Consider the following 18,362-nt stretch of genomic DNA (forward strand, 5'->3'; position numbering starts at 1 on the left):
AGGACTAATTATACTTTGCTCTCAGCATAGCCATTCAGCATGTGCAGGAGTTATGTCAAAGCAATGTCAGATCACATGGAACTGGAACTGAGTTTGCAGGGTTCCAGACGATGTCCCCTTGCAACATCCCTTGTTATCCTAAATAAAGCCTGTAATGTTCACCCACCTGTGTATACATCTGATCTTACTACAATTACAGTCTCTTGCACATACCTTCTTCTGTCACATCACCGTGGTGACCTGACTGAGTCCTGCAGTCCAATGAGGGCTAATGAGGTACGCTGTTGACTTTAGTGCATGTATCAATCGGGAAATTCATGGAGTTAAAATTGTGAACCTGTGAATTATGAATCTCTCTGCTTTCTGTTCAAATTCCTTCACAGTCTCATCTTTCCTTATCCCTGTGACCTCCACCAAACCTTACAACCCATTGCACTTCTCTGATTCTGGCATTTTGTACAATCCCCTCTCATTTATCCCATCATTGGCAATTGTCACTTCAACTGACTGGATCTGAACTCTTCAATTCCCTTCCAAACCTTGTCAGCCTCTCATCTCCTTTAAACCATTGCTTAAAACCTCCCTATGAATGAGATTTCACTTACCACCTTACCTTGCTTAATACCAATATTTCTCTAATTAAATCCTTGTGAAGCCTCTTGGGACATTTTACTAGACAAAGGGTATATACAAGTGCAAGTCATTGCTTTGTGAGCATATCTCAGTTAGTTTCAATTTTCCCTTGGGTCAGAACAATCACTTCAGGACTTGAGCTTGGGAATTAGATTAACAGAGTACTGCCTTGTTAAGTAAATGGCATCCATTGGCAAGAATACAAGATGTCCTGGCTAACATTTCTCTCTCACTAAAAAAAACAACAAAATTGTTCATTCTGATCATGACTGTGGCGACTCGCTAGTGAAAATAGCTGCGACATTTGTCTGCATAATCTTTTTTTATTCAGTCATCAGCCAAGGTTGATACTCATTCCTAATGATCCTTGAAAACATAGTGATGAGCTACTTTCTTGAACCACTACAACCACAATGCCATTTAAGAGGGAATTCCAAGATTTTGACCCAGTGACACTTAAGGAACAACGATATATTTTCAAGTCAAAATGGTGAGTGGCTTGAAGGGGTACCTGGAGATGGTGGTGTTCCCATGCATTTGCTGTCCTTATCCTTCAAGTTGGTAGGGGTCATGGGCTTGGAAGGTGCTGTCTAAAAAACCTTGATGAATTTCTGCAGTGTATCTAGTGAATGGTACACACTGCTGCTACTGAGCGTCAATGGTGGAGGGACTGAATGTTGAAGGTGGCAAACATGGTGCCAATCAAGTGGGCTGTGTTGGCCTGGATGGAATTGATCACCTTTAGTATTTTTGGATTGTAATTACAGGCAAGTGGGGAGTATTCTGTCATACTCCTGAGTTGTGCCTTGTAGATATGGACAGGCTTTGGGGAGTAAGGAAGTGAGTTATTTGGCGCAGGATCCCCAGCTTCTGACCTGCTCTTGTAGCCACAATGTTTATATGGCATGGTCATGAGCTGGTACCTAAAGGCCAGTCTGTCTTCCTCCTTGCTTGGTCATGGGACATCGTATGAACCCATCTCAAAATTCTATCTCCACCTTCCGGAAACAGGGAACACAGAAACATCATCCGACAGCCACCAATATGTGAGTATAACACTTACTCAGGCATCAGATGAAGAATGCAGTGCTCTCCTCTCTGCATTTTCTCCAAGGCTTTGTCAACTCCTATGGGAATGTCTTGGTCTTCTCCTTCACCAACCACAAATGTAACGTCCCGTTGATCAAACAATACAGCACTGCTGCGACCCTCGAGATAAACTGTGGGTAAGAAAAGATTGCAAATATAAATTTCAGATGCTACTTCCAATCAATCCTTTACAAGTCTTTACACTCCAAACCATGTGGGGTATCCAACACTATTAGTATGATTCACAGGGTATTAATAGGTTTGATCACAGCTCCAGTTTTTGGGTAAAGGTAGGGTGGCACAATGGCTCCGTGGTTAGCACTGCTGCCTAACAGCACCAGAGTCCCAGGTTCGATTCCAGCGTCGGGCAACTGTCTGCGCGAAGTTTGTACATTCTCCCAGTGTCTGCGTGGGTTTCCTCTGGGTGCTCTGGTTTCCTCCCACAGTCCAAAGATGTGCAGTTCAGGTGAACTGGCCGTGCTAAATTGCCTATAGTGATAGGTGCATTAATCAGAGGGAACTGGGTCTGGGTGGGTTACTCTTCAGAAGGTCAATGTGGACTCGTAGGGCTGAAGGGCCTGTTTCCACACTGTAGGGAATCTAAATGTCGAATATTGCAAGTGACTGGAAAAGTTGAATATAAATTTCTGTGAGAGTATCTGCTTCCTTTTGGGGCTAAGATGAGAGTTGCACCCAGTCTCTAGAAAATCTGAACTTCAAGCTGCCCTCAGGTCTCCATAAACTTCAACATGAGCTCCATGGAGATCCAACAATATGACACCCAAAACCTGACCTTGGATAATGGGATGACTGCCCTTTACTCAGTGTTAAATTTGAGATTTGTTATTGGGATGAGCAAGTGGATGGAAAGTGGGTGCTCCATTTCTTCAGACCGTCACCGCCTCAGATCATCAAATCAAGTATTGGAGGTCCAATCAGCTCGATGGTGAGGCTGCCAATTCGTGTTGATACTCGGGCTGCTGTTCCCATCAGGCTACTCGGTCAAAGCTTTATGTGACAGGACATTATTGCACATGTAGGACCGGTCAGTCACAGCGACAGATTTAAAGACTTTCCTATACCTGAATATTTATGTTAATTTGGCTTAGTGCAAGTTGTGTCGTCTTCCTTGAAGGGATTCTTGTCATGAGGCCAGCGAGTTTTCTCATTGTGTCTTATCAATCACACCTCATTAACAACTTACCCCACCCCTGTAGCTCCCCTTTCATCTGATTCTAGCCTAATTTTACCATGCACCGTTCCCAGAGTGACAGACCATTCACCAAGTATCTGCTAAAAGACCAGCATCCCCTATGCTCAATGCCCAATGGTCATCTGTATCTGTTCATTGTTGACTAGGGCAACACTACAGACAGAAAGCTCTCCTTGTGGATGCCACAAGCAAATTGGTCTGCAGTTCACACCCATTATACAAACCAAATACTGGAGACTTGATTTAGGGTGTAGGTTTCCATGCTGAGCTGTAGGTTTGATATCCAGATGTTTAATTACCTGGCTAGGTAACATCATCAGTGGCAACCTCCAAGTGAAGCGAAGCTGTTGTCTCCTGCTTTCTATTTATATCTTTCTCCTGGATGGGGTTCCTGGGGTTTGTGGTGATGTCATTTCCTGTTTGTTTTCTGAGGGGTTGATAGATGGCATCTAGATCTATGTGTTTGTTTATGGCGTTGTGGTAGGAGTGCCAGGCCTCTGGGAATTCTCTGGCATGTCTTTGCTTAGCCTGTCCCAGGATGTTTTTCTCATCCATGTGTAGGGCTACGAGGGAGAGAGGGTCGTGTCTTTTTGTGGCTAGCTGGTGTTTGTGTATTCTTTTGGCTAACTTTCTTCCTGTTTGTCCTACGTAGTGTTTGTGGCAGTCTTTGCATGGAATTTTGTAGATGATGTTGGTTTTGTCCATGGGTTGTACTGGGTCTTTTAAGTTTGTTAGTTTGTTAAGTTGTTAGTTGGACACTTGAGTTTTATAATCCATGATGCTCCTCTACATCCAGCTCCCATCATGTAGAGCTAGTTGTCAGTCAGGTTCAGCCAAGGGGAGCTGTCTCCAGCTCAGCATCCTCATCCTCCTCCTTGTACAACTCCTCCTGTTCCCCCAGTTCCTCAGAATTGATCACATCACCCCATTGCCTGTTCCAATTGTACAGAGCACAGTACACTAGGATGATGGGACATACTCCCCCACATGCCCCCCCCAGAATGCTCTGAGTTGCAGAACCTTCAACAGCCCCCATTGTCTGCCCAGCCCCATGGCCCTGGTCACAGCTGTGCCCCACTTTGGTGAAGAGCTGCCACATTGGCTAAGTGAGCATCACAGCACACCCTAAAAGGAATGTCTGCTCCACTCTGTCCCCTCTCCCATCTCAGATCCACATTGACCATTCCACTTCCCATTGCAATCACTAGAATCTATCATCATTGTTATGATGAAGCAATGTTGCCCTTGGAATTATAGCTTCCACCTTCTGCAATACTGAGATGAGAACGTTAAAAAGTGTAGCCAATGCCAATGGCATGGGGCAATCTGACTTTGAGTAACATTTCAATGATCAGCACATTAACACTGCATGCGTTACACAGGTGTGAAGAAATATTTGCACATGAATCGTAGCTGGAGTTTACAAATGGATGTTTCAGGTGTTTGCCCCTTCATTGTCCTGACATCCAGCAATCCTGTGCTTCTGGCCAGCAAATTGACACTTTCTTTGCTCATCCTGGCAGTTGGCCCAGCCAATCCCCACTTGCATTTCCATCTAGAGAAGTACAATGATGGCAGATACCACAGCTCATGGTGAACACCAGCAGCTCCAGATTCCACCTGATCACCAGAAACTCATCCAAACCTCCATCTCTCCTCTTACCTCTTACTACCTGACACACCATTTCCACCCAAACCCCAAAATGGAGATCCACCACTTTGAAATTTACCTCCAACTGTCCTCCCTGCCCATATTACACCAAAATGATTCATATCCTGGTCCTCTCTGCTCCTCCCATGGAGGACATGACAGTGAGCATTGCCAATTGCCCTGCCCACTAGCTTACAATACCCTCCAATGGTGCTCCATCTATGCCCCATAAAATTTGAGATTCCCCCTGTCATCGTTCTTGTCTCCATCTCTACAAATTCCTCTGCTTTCTCCCCAGACTCACCATACCGTTTTGGCAGTTTTCCCCCTGATATCCTCACACTGCACCCTCTTTAATGATCAACAGTGGGACCCTAGGACAGTATTCCCTCCAGACCGCTGACTGAGCAGCTCCTAGACTTGACTGATGGGCCCCTAATCCCCACATTTGCACATGCAAGATGTGATTCTCCAGCTGTTGCTTTGGCTGGAAGCAACCTGGTAAGTCTCCTCTGCCTTCTCTCTGCTATAATCACACCCTTCCTATAACGCGGTGACCAGAATCAAGCACAATACTTAAGTTATACCCTAAACATCATTTTATACAGTTCCAGTCGAACTTTCTTGCTCTTGTTCTTGTTCTATGCTAATCCTAAGCTAATTATACTTGGCTAATAAAGGCAGGTAGCTTCTTTATCGTCATAGCTGTCTGCCCTGCCACCTTTAGGGATATACACACCAAGGTCAGTACTTTTCAGAGTTCACCATTCAGCCCCAAGTGCACTGCCTCACACTTTTCAAGGTTGCATTGTATTTGCCACTGTTGTGCCCAGCTCAGCAGTCCATTGTTAACCTCCTGCTGTTTACGGCTCTCCTGCTCACTGTCCACCATCCTATTCTGTCAGGATTCTTTTTAATTAACGACCCCATCACTGAGGTTAGACTTAATGAGCTGCAAATTCCTTGTCTATCACATCCTTTCTCTTTCAACATTAGGAACAGTCCTCCAATCCTCTGAAATTCACTGCCAGGATTTGAAAACTATTGCCATAAATTCTGATCTCTCCTCTCTTGCCCTCTTCAATAGCCTATTGATTTATCGGACCTATTTTTAAGGCCACTAAATCTATTATTACTGACTGTCTCTCCCTATTAATTCCTTCCGGTATTTCACAGTCCTCCACCCTGATGTTTATTTCTACATTATCCTTTCTCATTGTGAAGATTAATGCAATGTATTCATTGAAGACTGTGCCCACATCTTCTGGGTTCACACAACCATTATCTATAGTCCCTCATGGGTCCTACTCTTTTCTTTTTTATTCTCTTGCTCTTTATATACATATTTTTGAAAAAAAACCTTTATATTTTCCTTTATTCCACTCACTATCTCATGAACTGCCTTGGTTTTCCTAATTCCCTTTCTAAGCTCCCTCCTATATTTTTATCCCCCTGTCAGGATTCTGGTGTGCTGAGCCCACAGTACCTTCTGTAAGCTTCTCCTTTCTCCTTAATCCTATCCTAATATTCTTTGACATCCAAGATTCGCCAGTCTTGGTCACACCATTTTCCCTTACTGCAACATGGCGGCACGATGGCTTAGTGGTTAGCACTGCTACCTCACAGTGCCAGGGACCTGGGTTTGATTCCAGCCTTGGACGGCTGTCTGTGTGGGAGTTTGCACATGTGTACAGTCTCCCTGTGTCTATGTGGTTTTACCCCAGGTGCTCCAGTTTCCAAAAATATGCAGGTTAGGGTGGATTGGCAATGCTAAATTGCCCATAGTGCTCAGGGATGTGTATGCTAGGTTCATTAGTCAGGGGAAATGTGGAGTGCTACGGTAGAAGAATGGGTCTGGATGGGATACTCTTTGGAGGATCAGTGTGGACTTGTTGGGCCAAATGGCCTGTTTCAACACTGTAGGGATTCTATGTTTACTCTCACTATTTCCACCTTGAATACCTCCCACAGCTCTGACAGTTTTTTTCTGCAAGTAACTGCTTCCAGTCCACTTTGGCTAAATCGTATCTTATTTAACATTCTGCCTAAGGTTCCGCTGAGGTTCTGCAGACGCCAGTTGGCATGCCAACGCTTTGATTTCTAGTTTCAGACGTCAATGCCACACACAGAACTCAGAGGTCAACACATCAAAAAGAAAAGTAGATGGGGCATTGATCTTAAGTAAAATTAGTTTGTCCTTAGTTAGAATTCGGAATTAGGACATTATGGTGCAATTGTACAGGATGCTGATGCGGCTACTTTTGGAGTACAGTGTAAGGTTTTAATCGCCCTACTATTGGAAGAACATTATTAAATTGGGGAGGGTTCAGAAAAGATTTATCAGAAAGTTGCCTGGACTGGAGGGTTTGAGCTGTAGGGAAAGGCTGAATAGGCCGAGACTATATTCACTGGAGCATCAGGGGTTGAGGGTGACCTTATAAAGGTTTATAAAATCACAAGGGGCATAGACAAGGTAAATAGCAAAGGTCTTTTCTGTAAAGGTAAGGAAGTTGAAAACTGGAGGGCATAATTTTAAGGTGAGAGGAGAAAGATTTAACAGGAACCTGAGGGGCATTTTTTTCACAAAAGAGGGTGGTTCATGTGTGGAATGAACTGCCAGAGGAAGTGGTAGAGGCAGGTACAGTTACAATATTTAAAAGACATTTGGACATGTACATGAATAAGAAAGCTTAGAGGGATATGAACCAAATACAGGCAATGGAAGTGGTTTAGTTTGGGAAATATGGTCGGTATGGGCGAGTTGGACCGAGGGGGTCTGTTTCCGTGTGGTATGGTTCGATTAGTCTAAGTTATAGCCTCCAACATACTCCCCGATGGACAGATCTTCCACCTGCATGGCCTTATTTTTGAATATTATGTCCAGAAATGCATCTATTGTCTTTATTGTTGAGGAAAGGCTCAAAAAAGTGAATACATGAACTCAATATTCATACATTCGCTCCCCCCCCCCCCACCACCCCACTCACAGCAGCATCTACCTCTCCATGCAACCTTAGTCCCAATGGTAGGTCTTTATTTCAACCCTTATGCCGCTAGCGATTCCTGCCGATGGGCACTCTCTATGGTTCCTTTCTAGTCTGGTACAATGGACAAATAGAAACTCACATTGAAGTGCCCTTTAACAAGCTGAAAAGCTTTTTAATCAGTGATTTTAAAATAGCCATCCAGCTTCCAATGTCAGCCCCACTCTCCTTCCGTCCAGCAATAACACCACAGAGCTTTTGTCCTTTCGGAAACGGAAGATCTATCTATTTGATTTGAATCATGATCAAGGGCAAATAAAGTCAGCAAAATCAATTCTGTTCTGTTGTAGATTTCCCCATGAGTAGCTGTTTCCAGTCCACTTTGGCCAGATCCTGTTTTATTTTAATAAAGTCTGCCTTATCTAAATTGAAAATCTGGGTGTGGCTATGAGCTGCTTGTGATTTTAAGAATTTTGAGTTGAATTGATAAGGTGGACAGAGAGAAACTGTTTTCACTGGTAAAGAAATGTTCATAAAGAGGACATGAATATGCAACAACAGCTCGGTTATTCAGTTGCGACAGTAAGTAAAACCTATACCCACCCAGGGTGGTACAGCATGGACCAACCTTTCACAAATATTAGTGGAAGACATTTCAACAAATAATTTTGGGTGTGAAATTAGTGGATTTGTGCAGGACACCAGGATGTGGAGGGAAGGCAGGTGGATGGAGTTAGTAAACAGACCAGCTATGATCTCATTCAACAATAAAGCATGATTTGGAGATGCTGTTGTTGAACTGGGGTGTACAAAGTTAAAAATCACACAACACCAGGTTATAGTCCAACAGGTTTAATTGGAAGCACACTAGCTTTCGGAGCGACGCTCCTTCATCAGGTGATTTTCACCTGATGAAGGAACCTCGCTCCGAAAGCTAGTGTGCTTCCAATTAAACCTGTTGGACTATAACCTGGTGTTGTGTGAGTTTTAACAATAAAGCAGACTTCCTGCCGAATAGTTTCCTCCTGTTCTTCTGTTCTTCCTTGGTTTTGATACACAATTCACAATGTTGGCCTTCCTTTGTGCCAGTGGAAAATTGTTCTGTTTTAACCCTCAATGTAACTCAGTCCTGAGATCTATAAAACATATTCCAGAAAAATAGAGCAAAACTTTTCACTTTAGTTGGGGGGAGGGGTCAATAAACAGGGGGCATAGTTCTAAGGTCAAGTGCTAGAGGTTTGCAGGGGGATTTGAGGGAAAATGTTTTCAACCAGTTAGTTGTGCGTATCTGGAACTCACTGCCTTGTAGAGGTATGAGCCCTCAAGGCATTGACGAAGTATTTTGATGAGCACTTGGAGCACCATAGTATACAAGGTTATGGGCCGAGAGCTGGAATTTGGGATTAAAGCAGATGCAACACAATTTGCAACACAAATTCCCAGCTCGGCGAACAGAACCACAACAACGAGCACCCGAGCTACAAATCTTCTCCCAAACTTTGATCAGCAAAACTCTACCTGACTATCACATGACTAAAAGAACCTTTCTGGAACTTGACGCAAGTTTCAAGTGTAACAGTAGCATTTTCCTTGTCAGAGCCCTTTGACCCCCATCCCTTTCTTGAAGTTCAAAATGGCAGCAGTCTCAGAGGCAATTTAAAATAAATTAGTGCCAGAGAAACTAAAAGAACTACCATAAATAATGCATATTGTTTATAAATAATATATGGATTAAATTTGCATGTATTATTGCATATTTATATAATGAGTGAATATATGTAAGCGAGTAATAGCATATAAACATAAGTATTTCACCCATCATATTCACTGAACTCTAGCTTACTAGTATATCTCCCCTACATCAGCATCACTGTCCGTGGTTTGTCCTTCCTACTAGCAGGGCAGAGCCGGCATATCACTGGCACCACAGTGATATATTGTTGGGAGACATTGCCTGGAAATATTCAATTTTAACTCTGACGCCCATGAAGTCTCATGGCATCAGGTTAAACAGGGACAAGGAAAGGATCTGCAGCTTGTCAGTACTGTTCCTAGCCTTTCCTCAGTGGATGAATCAGTATTCCTCCCTGTTAAACACTAATTGGAAGAAGCACTGAAGTCAGCAAGGGCACAGAATATAGTCTCGGTGGGGAGAGTTTCAGTGCCCGGCACCACATATGACTGAACTGCCAGTTCATAGGACGTTGCTGTTAGACAGAGGACTGCAGCAGACAGTGAAGCAACCAACAAGAGGGAACAACTTATTGATCTCATCCTCACCAATCTGCCTGCTGCAAATAGAAGGAGTGACAACACACTTCTTGTGAAGATGAGGCCCTCTATACCCTTCACATAGTTAAAAATGCCCTCCACTATATTTTGTGGTACTGACACTGTACTATGTAGACAGATTTTGAACATATCAAGCAAGTCAAAACTGGTTATCCATGAGGTGTTATGGGTCATCAGCAGCAGTAGAATTGTATTCAACTGCAATATGTTATTTCATGACCTGGTGAACACTCCCACTTTACCTGCACTTCTCACAAACTAGTCTACTGCACTCACTGCTCACAATGTGATCTTCTCTACATTGGGGAAATGAAGCATAGGCTGAGTGATCGCTTTGCAGAACATCTACATTCTGCCTGTAAAAAAGACCCTGAGCTTCCACTTGCCTACCACTTTAACACACCACTCTGCTTCCTGGCCAATATCTCTGCCTCAGGCTTGGTGCATGCTCCAGTGAAGCTCAGTGCAAGCTGGAAGAACAACACCTCATGGGGACCCTGCAGCCCTCCAGGCTCAATATTGAGTTCAATAATTTTAGAGCCTGAACTTCCCCATGTCCTAGTCCGCTATAATGCACACCAAGCCTTGTTAGCACATAGTCTGCTATTACACACGACCTATTGTTAGCCACTAACAGTCTCCATTAACACAGGTTCCTGATGATGGGGTTTTGCCCGAAACATCAGTTTTTCTGCTCCTTGGATGCTGCCTCACCTGCTGTGCTTTTGCAGCAGAACTCTAATCTTGAGTCTCCATTAACAAATATTCACTCTCTCAGCCAGATCGTTATTGACCCCTTTTGTCTGTCCAACTGTTCTTCTCTCTCTTTGGGCTCTATCCCTCTTAATGTTTACTCCTTCCCCCTCCAGATCCCCCCCCCCCCACCCCATCTTCTGCATATAAATGGATATTTTCCAAGCTACCATCAGTTCTGAGGAAGGATCACCAGACCCGAAACACCAACTTTGATTTCTCTTCACAGGTGATGTCAGACCTGTTGAGTTTTTCCAGCAACTTCTGTTTTTGTTTCTGATTTACAGCATTCACAGCTCTTTTGGTTTTTAGACCAGATTTAAGCTCTGCAGTTCTGTCATATCCAGTCATGAATGGTGGTGAACTTAATTCTAGACAACTAAAATAGGTGAGCCCAGCACATCAATGTAAAACATGCATTACAGATTCTAGTCTTCAACCAATTTGATTCAATCCAAAAAATACCAAGACCCAGCTGCAGGCACTGGGTACTGCAAAGGCTGGGGGTCCTGATGACATTCTGGTAATAATACTGAGGACTTGTGCTCCTAAACTAACAGAGCTACCTAATCAAACTGTTACAATACATTTACGACACTGGCATCCACCCAGCAATGTGGAAAATCATCCAGGTATTCCTTTCCACAAATAGGTTAAATCCACTCTGGACAATTACTGCCTAGTAATCAGTAGTGAAATAATGGAAGGTGTGGTCAACAGTTCCATTAAAATATTGCTTACTCAGCAATAAAGTGCTCAGTGACACTCAGTTTGGATTCCACCAGGGCCATTCAGCTCATGACCTCATTACAGCCTTGGTTCAAACATGGACTAAAAAAGGTGAATTCCAGAGAGGAGATGAGAGTGACAACTCCTGACATCGAGGCCACATTTGACTGAGTATGGCTTCAAGCAGAACTGGAGTCAATGGGTATCAGGGCACAAGCTCTCCACTTGCTGGGGTCTTTCCTGGCATAGCGTACGATAATTATATTTCATGGAGGTCAAAAATCTCACTCCTGCAATATCGCTGCAGGAGAACATGAGGGCAGTGTCCTAGGCCCAACCACCTTACCGCTGCTTCATCAATGACTTTCAGTCCGAAACAAGATCAAACGTGGAGATGGTCGCTGATGATCGCACAATGTTCGGCACCATTCACAGCTCCTCAGATACTGAAGCTGTCCAAATGCATATAAAGGAAGAACATAGAACATAGAAAAATACAGCGCAGTACAGGCCCTTCGGCCCTCGATGTTGCGTCGACCAAAGTCTACCTAACCTACACTAGCCCAATAACCTCCATATGCTTATCCAATGCCCGCTTAAATGACCATAAAGAGGGAGAGTTCACCACTGCTACTGGCAGGGCATTCCATGAACTCACAACCCGCTGAGGAAAGAATCTACCCCTAACATCTGTCCTATACCTACCACCCCTTAATTTAAAGCTGTGTCCCCTAGTAACAGCTGACTCCATTAGAGGAAAAAGGTTCTCACTGTCAACCCTATCTAAACCCCTAATCATCTCGTACACCTCTATCAAGTCACCCCTAAACCTTCTTTTCTCCAATGAGAACAGCCCCAAGTGCCTCAGCCTTTCCTCATACGATCTTCCTACCATGCCAGGCAACATCCTGGTAAACCTCCTCTGCACCCATTCCAATGCCTCCACATCCTTCCTATAGTATGGCGACCAAAACTGCACACACTACTCCAGATGAGGTCGCACCAGAGTCTTATACAACTGCAACATGACCTCAGGACCCCAGAACTCAATTCCTCTACCAATAAAGCCCAGTACACCATATGCCTTCTTTACAGCACTATTTATCTGGGTGGCAACTTTCAGAGATCTGTGTACATGGACACCAAGATCCCTCTACTCATCCACACTACCAAGTAGCCTACCATTAGCCCAGTAATCCATCTTCTTGTTACTCCTACCAAAGTGAATGACTTCACACTTAGCTACATTGAACTCCATTTGCCACCTTTTTGCCCAGCTCTGCAACTTATCTATATCCCGCTGTAACCTGCCACATCCTTCTTCGCTGTCCACAACTCCATCGACTTTCGTGTCATCCGCAAACTTGCTCACCCAGCTTTCAAGCCCCTCCTCTAGATCATTTATAAAAATGACAAACAGCAATGGTCCCAAAACAGATCCTTGTGGAACACCGCTAGTAACTCACTCCAAGATGAACCTATACCATCAACTACTACCCTCTGTCTTCTTCCAGCCAGCCAATTCCTAATCCAAACCTCTAATGCACCCTCAATGCCATACCTCCGTAGTTTTTGCATTAGCCTACCATGGGGTACCTTATCGAACTACTGCTTTACCCTCGTCCACTTCCTTGGTCACCTTCTCAAAGAACTCAATAAGGTTTGTGAGGCACGACCTGCCCTTCACAAAACCATGCTGACCATCCTTGATCACATTATTCCTATCCAGATGTTCATAAATCCTATCCCTTACAATTCTCTCTAAGACTTTGCCCACAACAGAAGTGAGACTCACTGGCCTATAGTTACTCGGGCTATCCCTACTCCCCTTCTTGAACAAGGGGACCACATTCGCTATCCTCCAGTCTTCTGGCACTATTCCCGTAGACAATGACGACATAAAAAGCAAGGCCAATGGCTCCGCTATCTCCTCCCTAGCTTCCCAGAGGATCCTAGGATAAATGCCATCAGGCCCAGGGGGCTTATCTATTTTCATCCTTTCCAGTATTCCGCAGACCTCTTCCCTACATACCTCAAGGCCATCATTCTAATCACTTGTGACTCAATATTCACATCAGCAACAGTGTCCTGTTCCTGAGTAAATACTGACGAAAAGTATTGATTTAGTGTCTCTCCAATCTCCTCCACCTCCACGCACAACTTCCCACTACTATCCTTGACTGGACCGATACCTACCCTAGTCATCCTTTTATTCCTGACATACCTATAGAAAGCCTTTGGGTTTTCCCTAATCCTCCAACTAAGGACTTTTCATGTCCCCTTCTCGCTGCTCTTAGCTCTCTCTTTAGATCCTTCCTGGCTACCTTATAACTCTCAATCGCCCCAACTGAACCTTCACGCCTCATCTTTACATAGGCCGCCCTTTTCCCTTTCACAAGGGATTCCAACCTTATTAAACCACGGCTCCCTCACACGACCCTTTACTCCCTGCCTGACTGGTACATACTTATCAAGGACACCCAATAGCTGTTCCTTGAACAATCTCCACATATCATTTGTGTTCTTCCCTTGAAGCCTATTTTTCCAATCCACGCATCCTAAGTCATGCCTCACCACATCATAATTTCCCTGCCCCCAGCTATAACTCTTACCCTGCAGTGCACACTTATCCCTCTCCATCACTAGAGTAAAAATCACCAAGTTGTGGTCACTGTCCCCGAAGTGCTCACCTATTGATTTGGACAGGGACTGGGCTTAGGCTGATAAGTGAAAAGTAGCATTTAAGAAAGTGAATGCAATGTTGTCATTTATCTCAAGAGGAGAAAGTGAGGTCTGCAGATGCTGGAGATCAGAGCCGAAAATGTGTTGCTGGAAAAGTGCAGCAGGTCAGGCAGCATCCAAGGAACAGGTGATTCGACGTTTCGGGCATAAGCCCTTCATCAGAAAAGATGAAGGGCTTATGCCCAAAACGTCGAATCTCCTGTTCCTTGGATGCTGCCTGACCTGCTGCGCTTTTCCAGCAACATATTTTCAGCATTTATCTCAAGAGGGTTGGAATATAAAAGCACTGTTGTGCTACTGAGACTTTATAAAGCTCTGGTTAGGCCCCATTTGGAGTACTGTGTCCAGTTTTGGACCCCACACCTCAGGAGGGACATATTGGCACTTGAGCGTGTCCAGCGGAAATTCACACGGATGATCCCTGGAATGGTACGTCTAATATACGAGGAACGGCTGAGGATCCTGGGATTGTATTCATTGGAGTTTAGAAGATTAAGGGGAGATCTAATAGAAACTTACAAGATAATACATGGCTTGGAAAGGGTGGACGCTAGGACGCTAGGAGACTAGGATCCGTGAACACAGCCTTAGAGTCAGAGGGGGTAAATTCAGAACAGAAATGCAGAGACATTTCTTCAACCAGAGAGTGGTGGGCCTGTGGAATTCATTGTCGTGGAGTGCAGTGGAGGCCGTGGCGCTAAATGTCTTCAAGGCAGAGATTGATAAATTCTTGATGTCACAAGGAATTAAGGGCTACAGGGAGAATGCTGGTAAGTGGGGTTGAAATGCCCATCAGCCATGATTGAATGGCGGAGTGGACTCGATGGGCTGAATGGCCTTACCTCCACTCCTATGTCTTATGCTCTTATGGTCTTATTTGTGTCACACAAGTGTCAGATAATGATCATCTTCAATAAGAGAGAATCTAACCATTTCCCCTCGAAATCCAGTGTTATTGCCATCACTGAATCCCCCACTAACAACATCCTAGGGATCACTATTGACCAGAAACTGAACGGGACCTGCCATATAAATACAATGGTGGCAAGAACGTATCAGAAGATATTTATTCTCCGGTGACTAACTCAGCACATGCCTACCTAAAGCCTATCTATCATCTACAAGCTGCAAGTAAGGAGTTTGTTGGAAATCTGTCGATTTGTTTGGATGGGTGCAGTTCACTAAGAGACAAGAAGCTAGACGTCATTGCAGAACAAAGCAGCCCATTGAAGTGACACCCGAACAGCCATCACAAACGTGGACTTGCTCTCACTCTGACACACAGTGGCAGCAGTGTGTACCATCCTTAAGATATACTGCAATTACTCACCAGTGTTCCTTCAACAGCAGCAAACCCATGACCTCTACCATCCAGAAGGACAAGGGCAGCAGATACATGTGAAAACCATAGACTGCAAGTTCCCCTTCAAGCTACACGGCCTCCTGGTTTTGGGAGAAAAATCAGTGTTGTTTGGGCAAAGTCCTGAAACTCCATCACTCTAGGTGTTCCTACACCCTATGGAATGTAAGAGGCTGTTCATCACCACCTCCAAGCTAACTCACCTCCCTAAACAAATAAATAAAAGACCCTTTGACTGCTCAAAACTTCAAACACAAAATGATTATTTGCTCTTTAGAGGTTGAATGCTCAGAGCAGAATCTATCACCTCTATGTATGGGTCACGTTATGCTACAGCAGTTAACTGTGACATACTGAGTTTAAAATCCACTTGATTACAACAACAATCAGTCATGGCTCAGTAGGTAGTGCTTGACTCTCAGCTAGAAGGTCAAGGGTTCAAGTTCAATGCCAGCATCTTCAAACCTCTAAGCTGACATTGCAATGCAGATTGACAGGAGTGCTGCATTGTTGGAGGTGCCATCTTTCAGTCAAGATAAATAAAAGATTCCCGAGCTATTTATTTAATCGCTGTACATCATCAGTTATAAAGTTGGTAAGATGGCCTAAGATCCTGAAAGGTGCTATGCAATTGCAATTTTCTGTCATTAAAGTTTTCACCTGCTCTTGGCCCCCGGTTCCACTCCATCTGGCAGTGAATCAATAAGAATCCCAACCACCCATAAAGCTACCACTGTCACCAAAAGGGATGGCACTGTTGAGAAGCCAACCCTGTGAGTATGGGTGACACCATGAAGGAGGTGGTGAAAATATAGGGAGAGTCATAAACACTCGAGTGGTATGGAAAGCACGAGAGGCATAAGAAAAGTTCACAATCCCACTGTCTTCAGCAGCAAAATACAGCAAGCTGTAACTCTGGAATAGTAGCATTATTATTTATGGAATAAATATGGAACAGTCATTATTTTCAATAATTCCTTACATACAGAGTGAGCTGATTGGAGCGTTTTAACTGTATTGTTGTAGGAAAGGTAATTAATTGTAATAAGCCTGGCAATGACCCTGTTGAACCGTGATGTACTTGCTGATCCAGACAATGCCTCAGCCATTCCATACACATTGTCAAGACAAAGGCTGCAATATTTCCAAAGGGACAGGAACAAAGGATGGAGATAGCACACCGGAGGTTCCTCCCCTCTCACCCTGTTCAAGGAAAGATTCTAAGTAGCTAACATTACGAAGGAAAAACGTAGAACACAGCTTCTATTATTATGTGTTTTCATTTCCCCATCCTAGAGAGTTTGTTTAAGTTTTTGCCTTGAGGTACTTGTCCTGGCAAGAACATGCTGTACTTAGGAGATTGGCAGGGAGTTTGGACTGAAGTGCTTGAACAGAACATTCAGTACATTCTGACTCAGTACAGCCACTCCTGTAGCATAAGCAAAATACGATCCTTCAAAGAAATGGCAGGGCCCCTATATTACCTTCTTTTGTTAATATTCTTTAATCTAATTTCAAAGCCAATCCTTTACTAATTTCATAGCAGAGATTCATGTTCTTGAAGTACAGCTAAAGTTGCATTGCTATCCTCTAGACTTAAAAAAGAGAATCATTTCTTTCATAATATGTGGATATTTAATTAAACACAGCCATCCAATCAGGACAAGGTGCAAGTTGCACATCACTTATTGTGTGCCATATGAGCCTTGGGCTAGATATTCACCCAACAGCAGAAATGTATGTTGATATGTATCTTCAATGTGATAAAACAACTCCAATTGTTTCACAATCTGATTATCAAACAAAATTGGGTACTGAGCCACACAAGGAGACATTAGGTCAGATGATAAAAGATGTGGCAGGACATATACAATTGAAAGTAGGGCCCAGGGGAGTGTTATCGAACAAATGGACCTATGAATGCAAGTGTCCATTTCCTTGAAAGTGAGAGTTGCAGGTAGACAGCGTGGTGATAAAAGTGTTTGGCACATTTTCCTTCATTAGTCAGAACATTGAGTATTGGAGTTGAAATGTCAAGTTGTGGCTGGACAGGGCTTGTTGAGGCCACTCTTAGAATACTGCATTCAGTTCTGGTCGCTCTTCTATAGGAAGGATGTTGTTAAACTTGACAGAGTGCAGAAAGGACATATAAGGATGTTGCCGGGGTTGGAGAATTTGAGCTGTAGGGAGAGGCTGAATAGGCTGGGGCTATTTTCCCTGGAGCATCGGAGGCTGAGGGGTGACCTTATAGAGGTTTATAAAAACATGAGGGGCATGGATAGGGAGAATAGCCAAGGTCTTTTTTCCTAGGGTGGTGAATTCCAAATCTAGAGGGCATAGTTTAAAATGAGAGGGGAAAGAGTTAAAAAGGACCTAAGGGTCAACCTTTCCATGCAGAGATTGGTGCGTGTATGGAATGAGATGCTAGAGGAAGGAGTGGAGGCTAGTACAATTATGACATTTACAAGGCATCTGGGTGGGTATATGAATAGCCTCATTCCTGATGAAGGGCTTATGCCTGAAACGTCAGTTCTCCTGCTCCTTGGATGCTGCCTGACCGGCTATGCTTTTCCAGCACCACACTCTTTACGTCTTGGTAAATGGATAGGAAGGGTTTGGAGAGATAGGGGCCAAATGTTGGCAAATGGGACAAGGCCAGATTGGGATATGTTGGTGCAGATGAGTTGATGACTCTCTGACTATGACTCTGTGTGCCCAAAGCAATAGGTTTCATGGAAAGTCTTTGAAAGAGTAAGAGAAGCAGAGGCTTAGGAAAGAAATTCCAGCGCTTAGGACCTCAGCAGCTGAAAGTACAGCCACTGAAGATTAAGTGAATATAATGGTGGAAGCTTCAGAGACCAGAATTAGAGAAGCTGCTTTCTCAGTGACCTTCTCTTCATCATTAGATCAGAAATA

At 43.9% G+C, this 18,362-nt stretch overlaps 1 protein-coding gene across 1 annotated transcript in view; it reads right to left on the reverse strand.

Moving 5' to 3' along the window:
- LOC132828451 (peptidyl-prolyl cis-trans isomerase FKBP5-like) overlaps positions 1-18,362 on the reverse strand; it is a 154,322-nt gene that overhangs the window by 23,170 nt on the left and 112,790 nt on the right. Inside the window, exon 5 of the mRNA XM_060845588.1 lies at positions 1,697-1,853. Within this exon, the coding sequence (XP_060701571.1) occupies positions 1,697-1,853 (157 nt within the window). The remainder of the gene's footprint in view (positions 1-1,696; positions 1,854-18,362) is intronic.

This window comes from Hemiscyllium ocellatum, chromosome 26 (assembly GCF_020745735.1).
Source record: "Hemiscyllium ocellatum isolate sHemOce1 chromosome 26, sHemOce1.pat.X.cur, whole genome shotgun sequence".
Classification (NCBI taxonomy): domain Eukaryota; kingdom Metazoa; phylum Chordata; class Chondrichthyes; order Orectolobiformes; family Hemiscylliidae; genus Hemiscyllium; species Hemiscyllium ocellatum.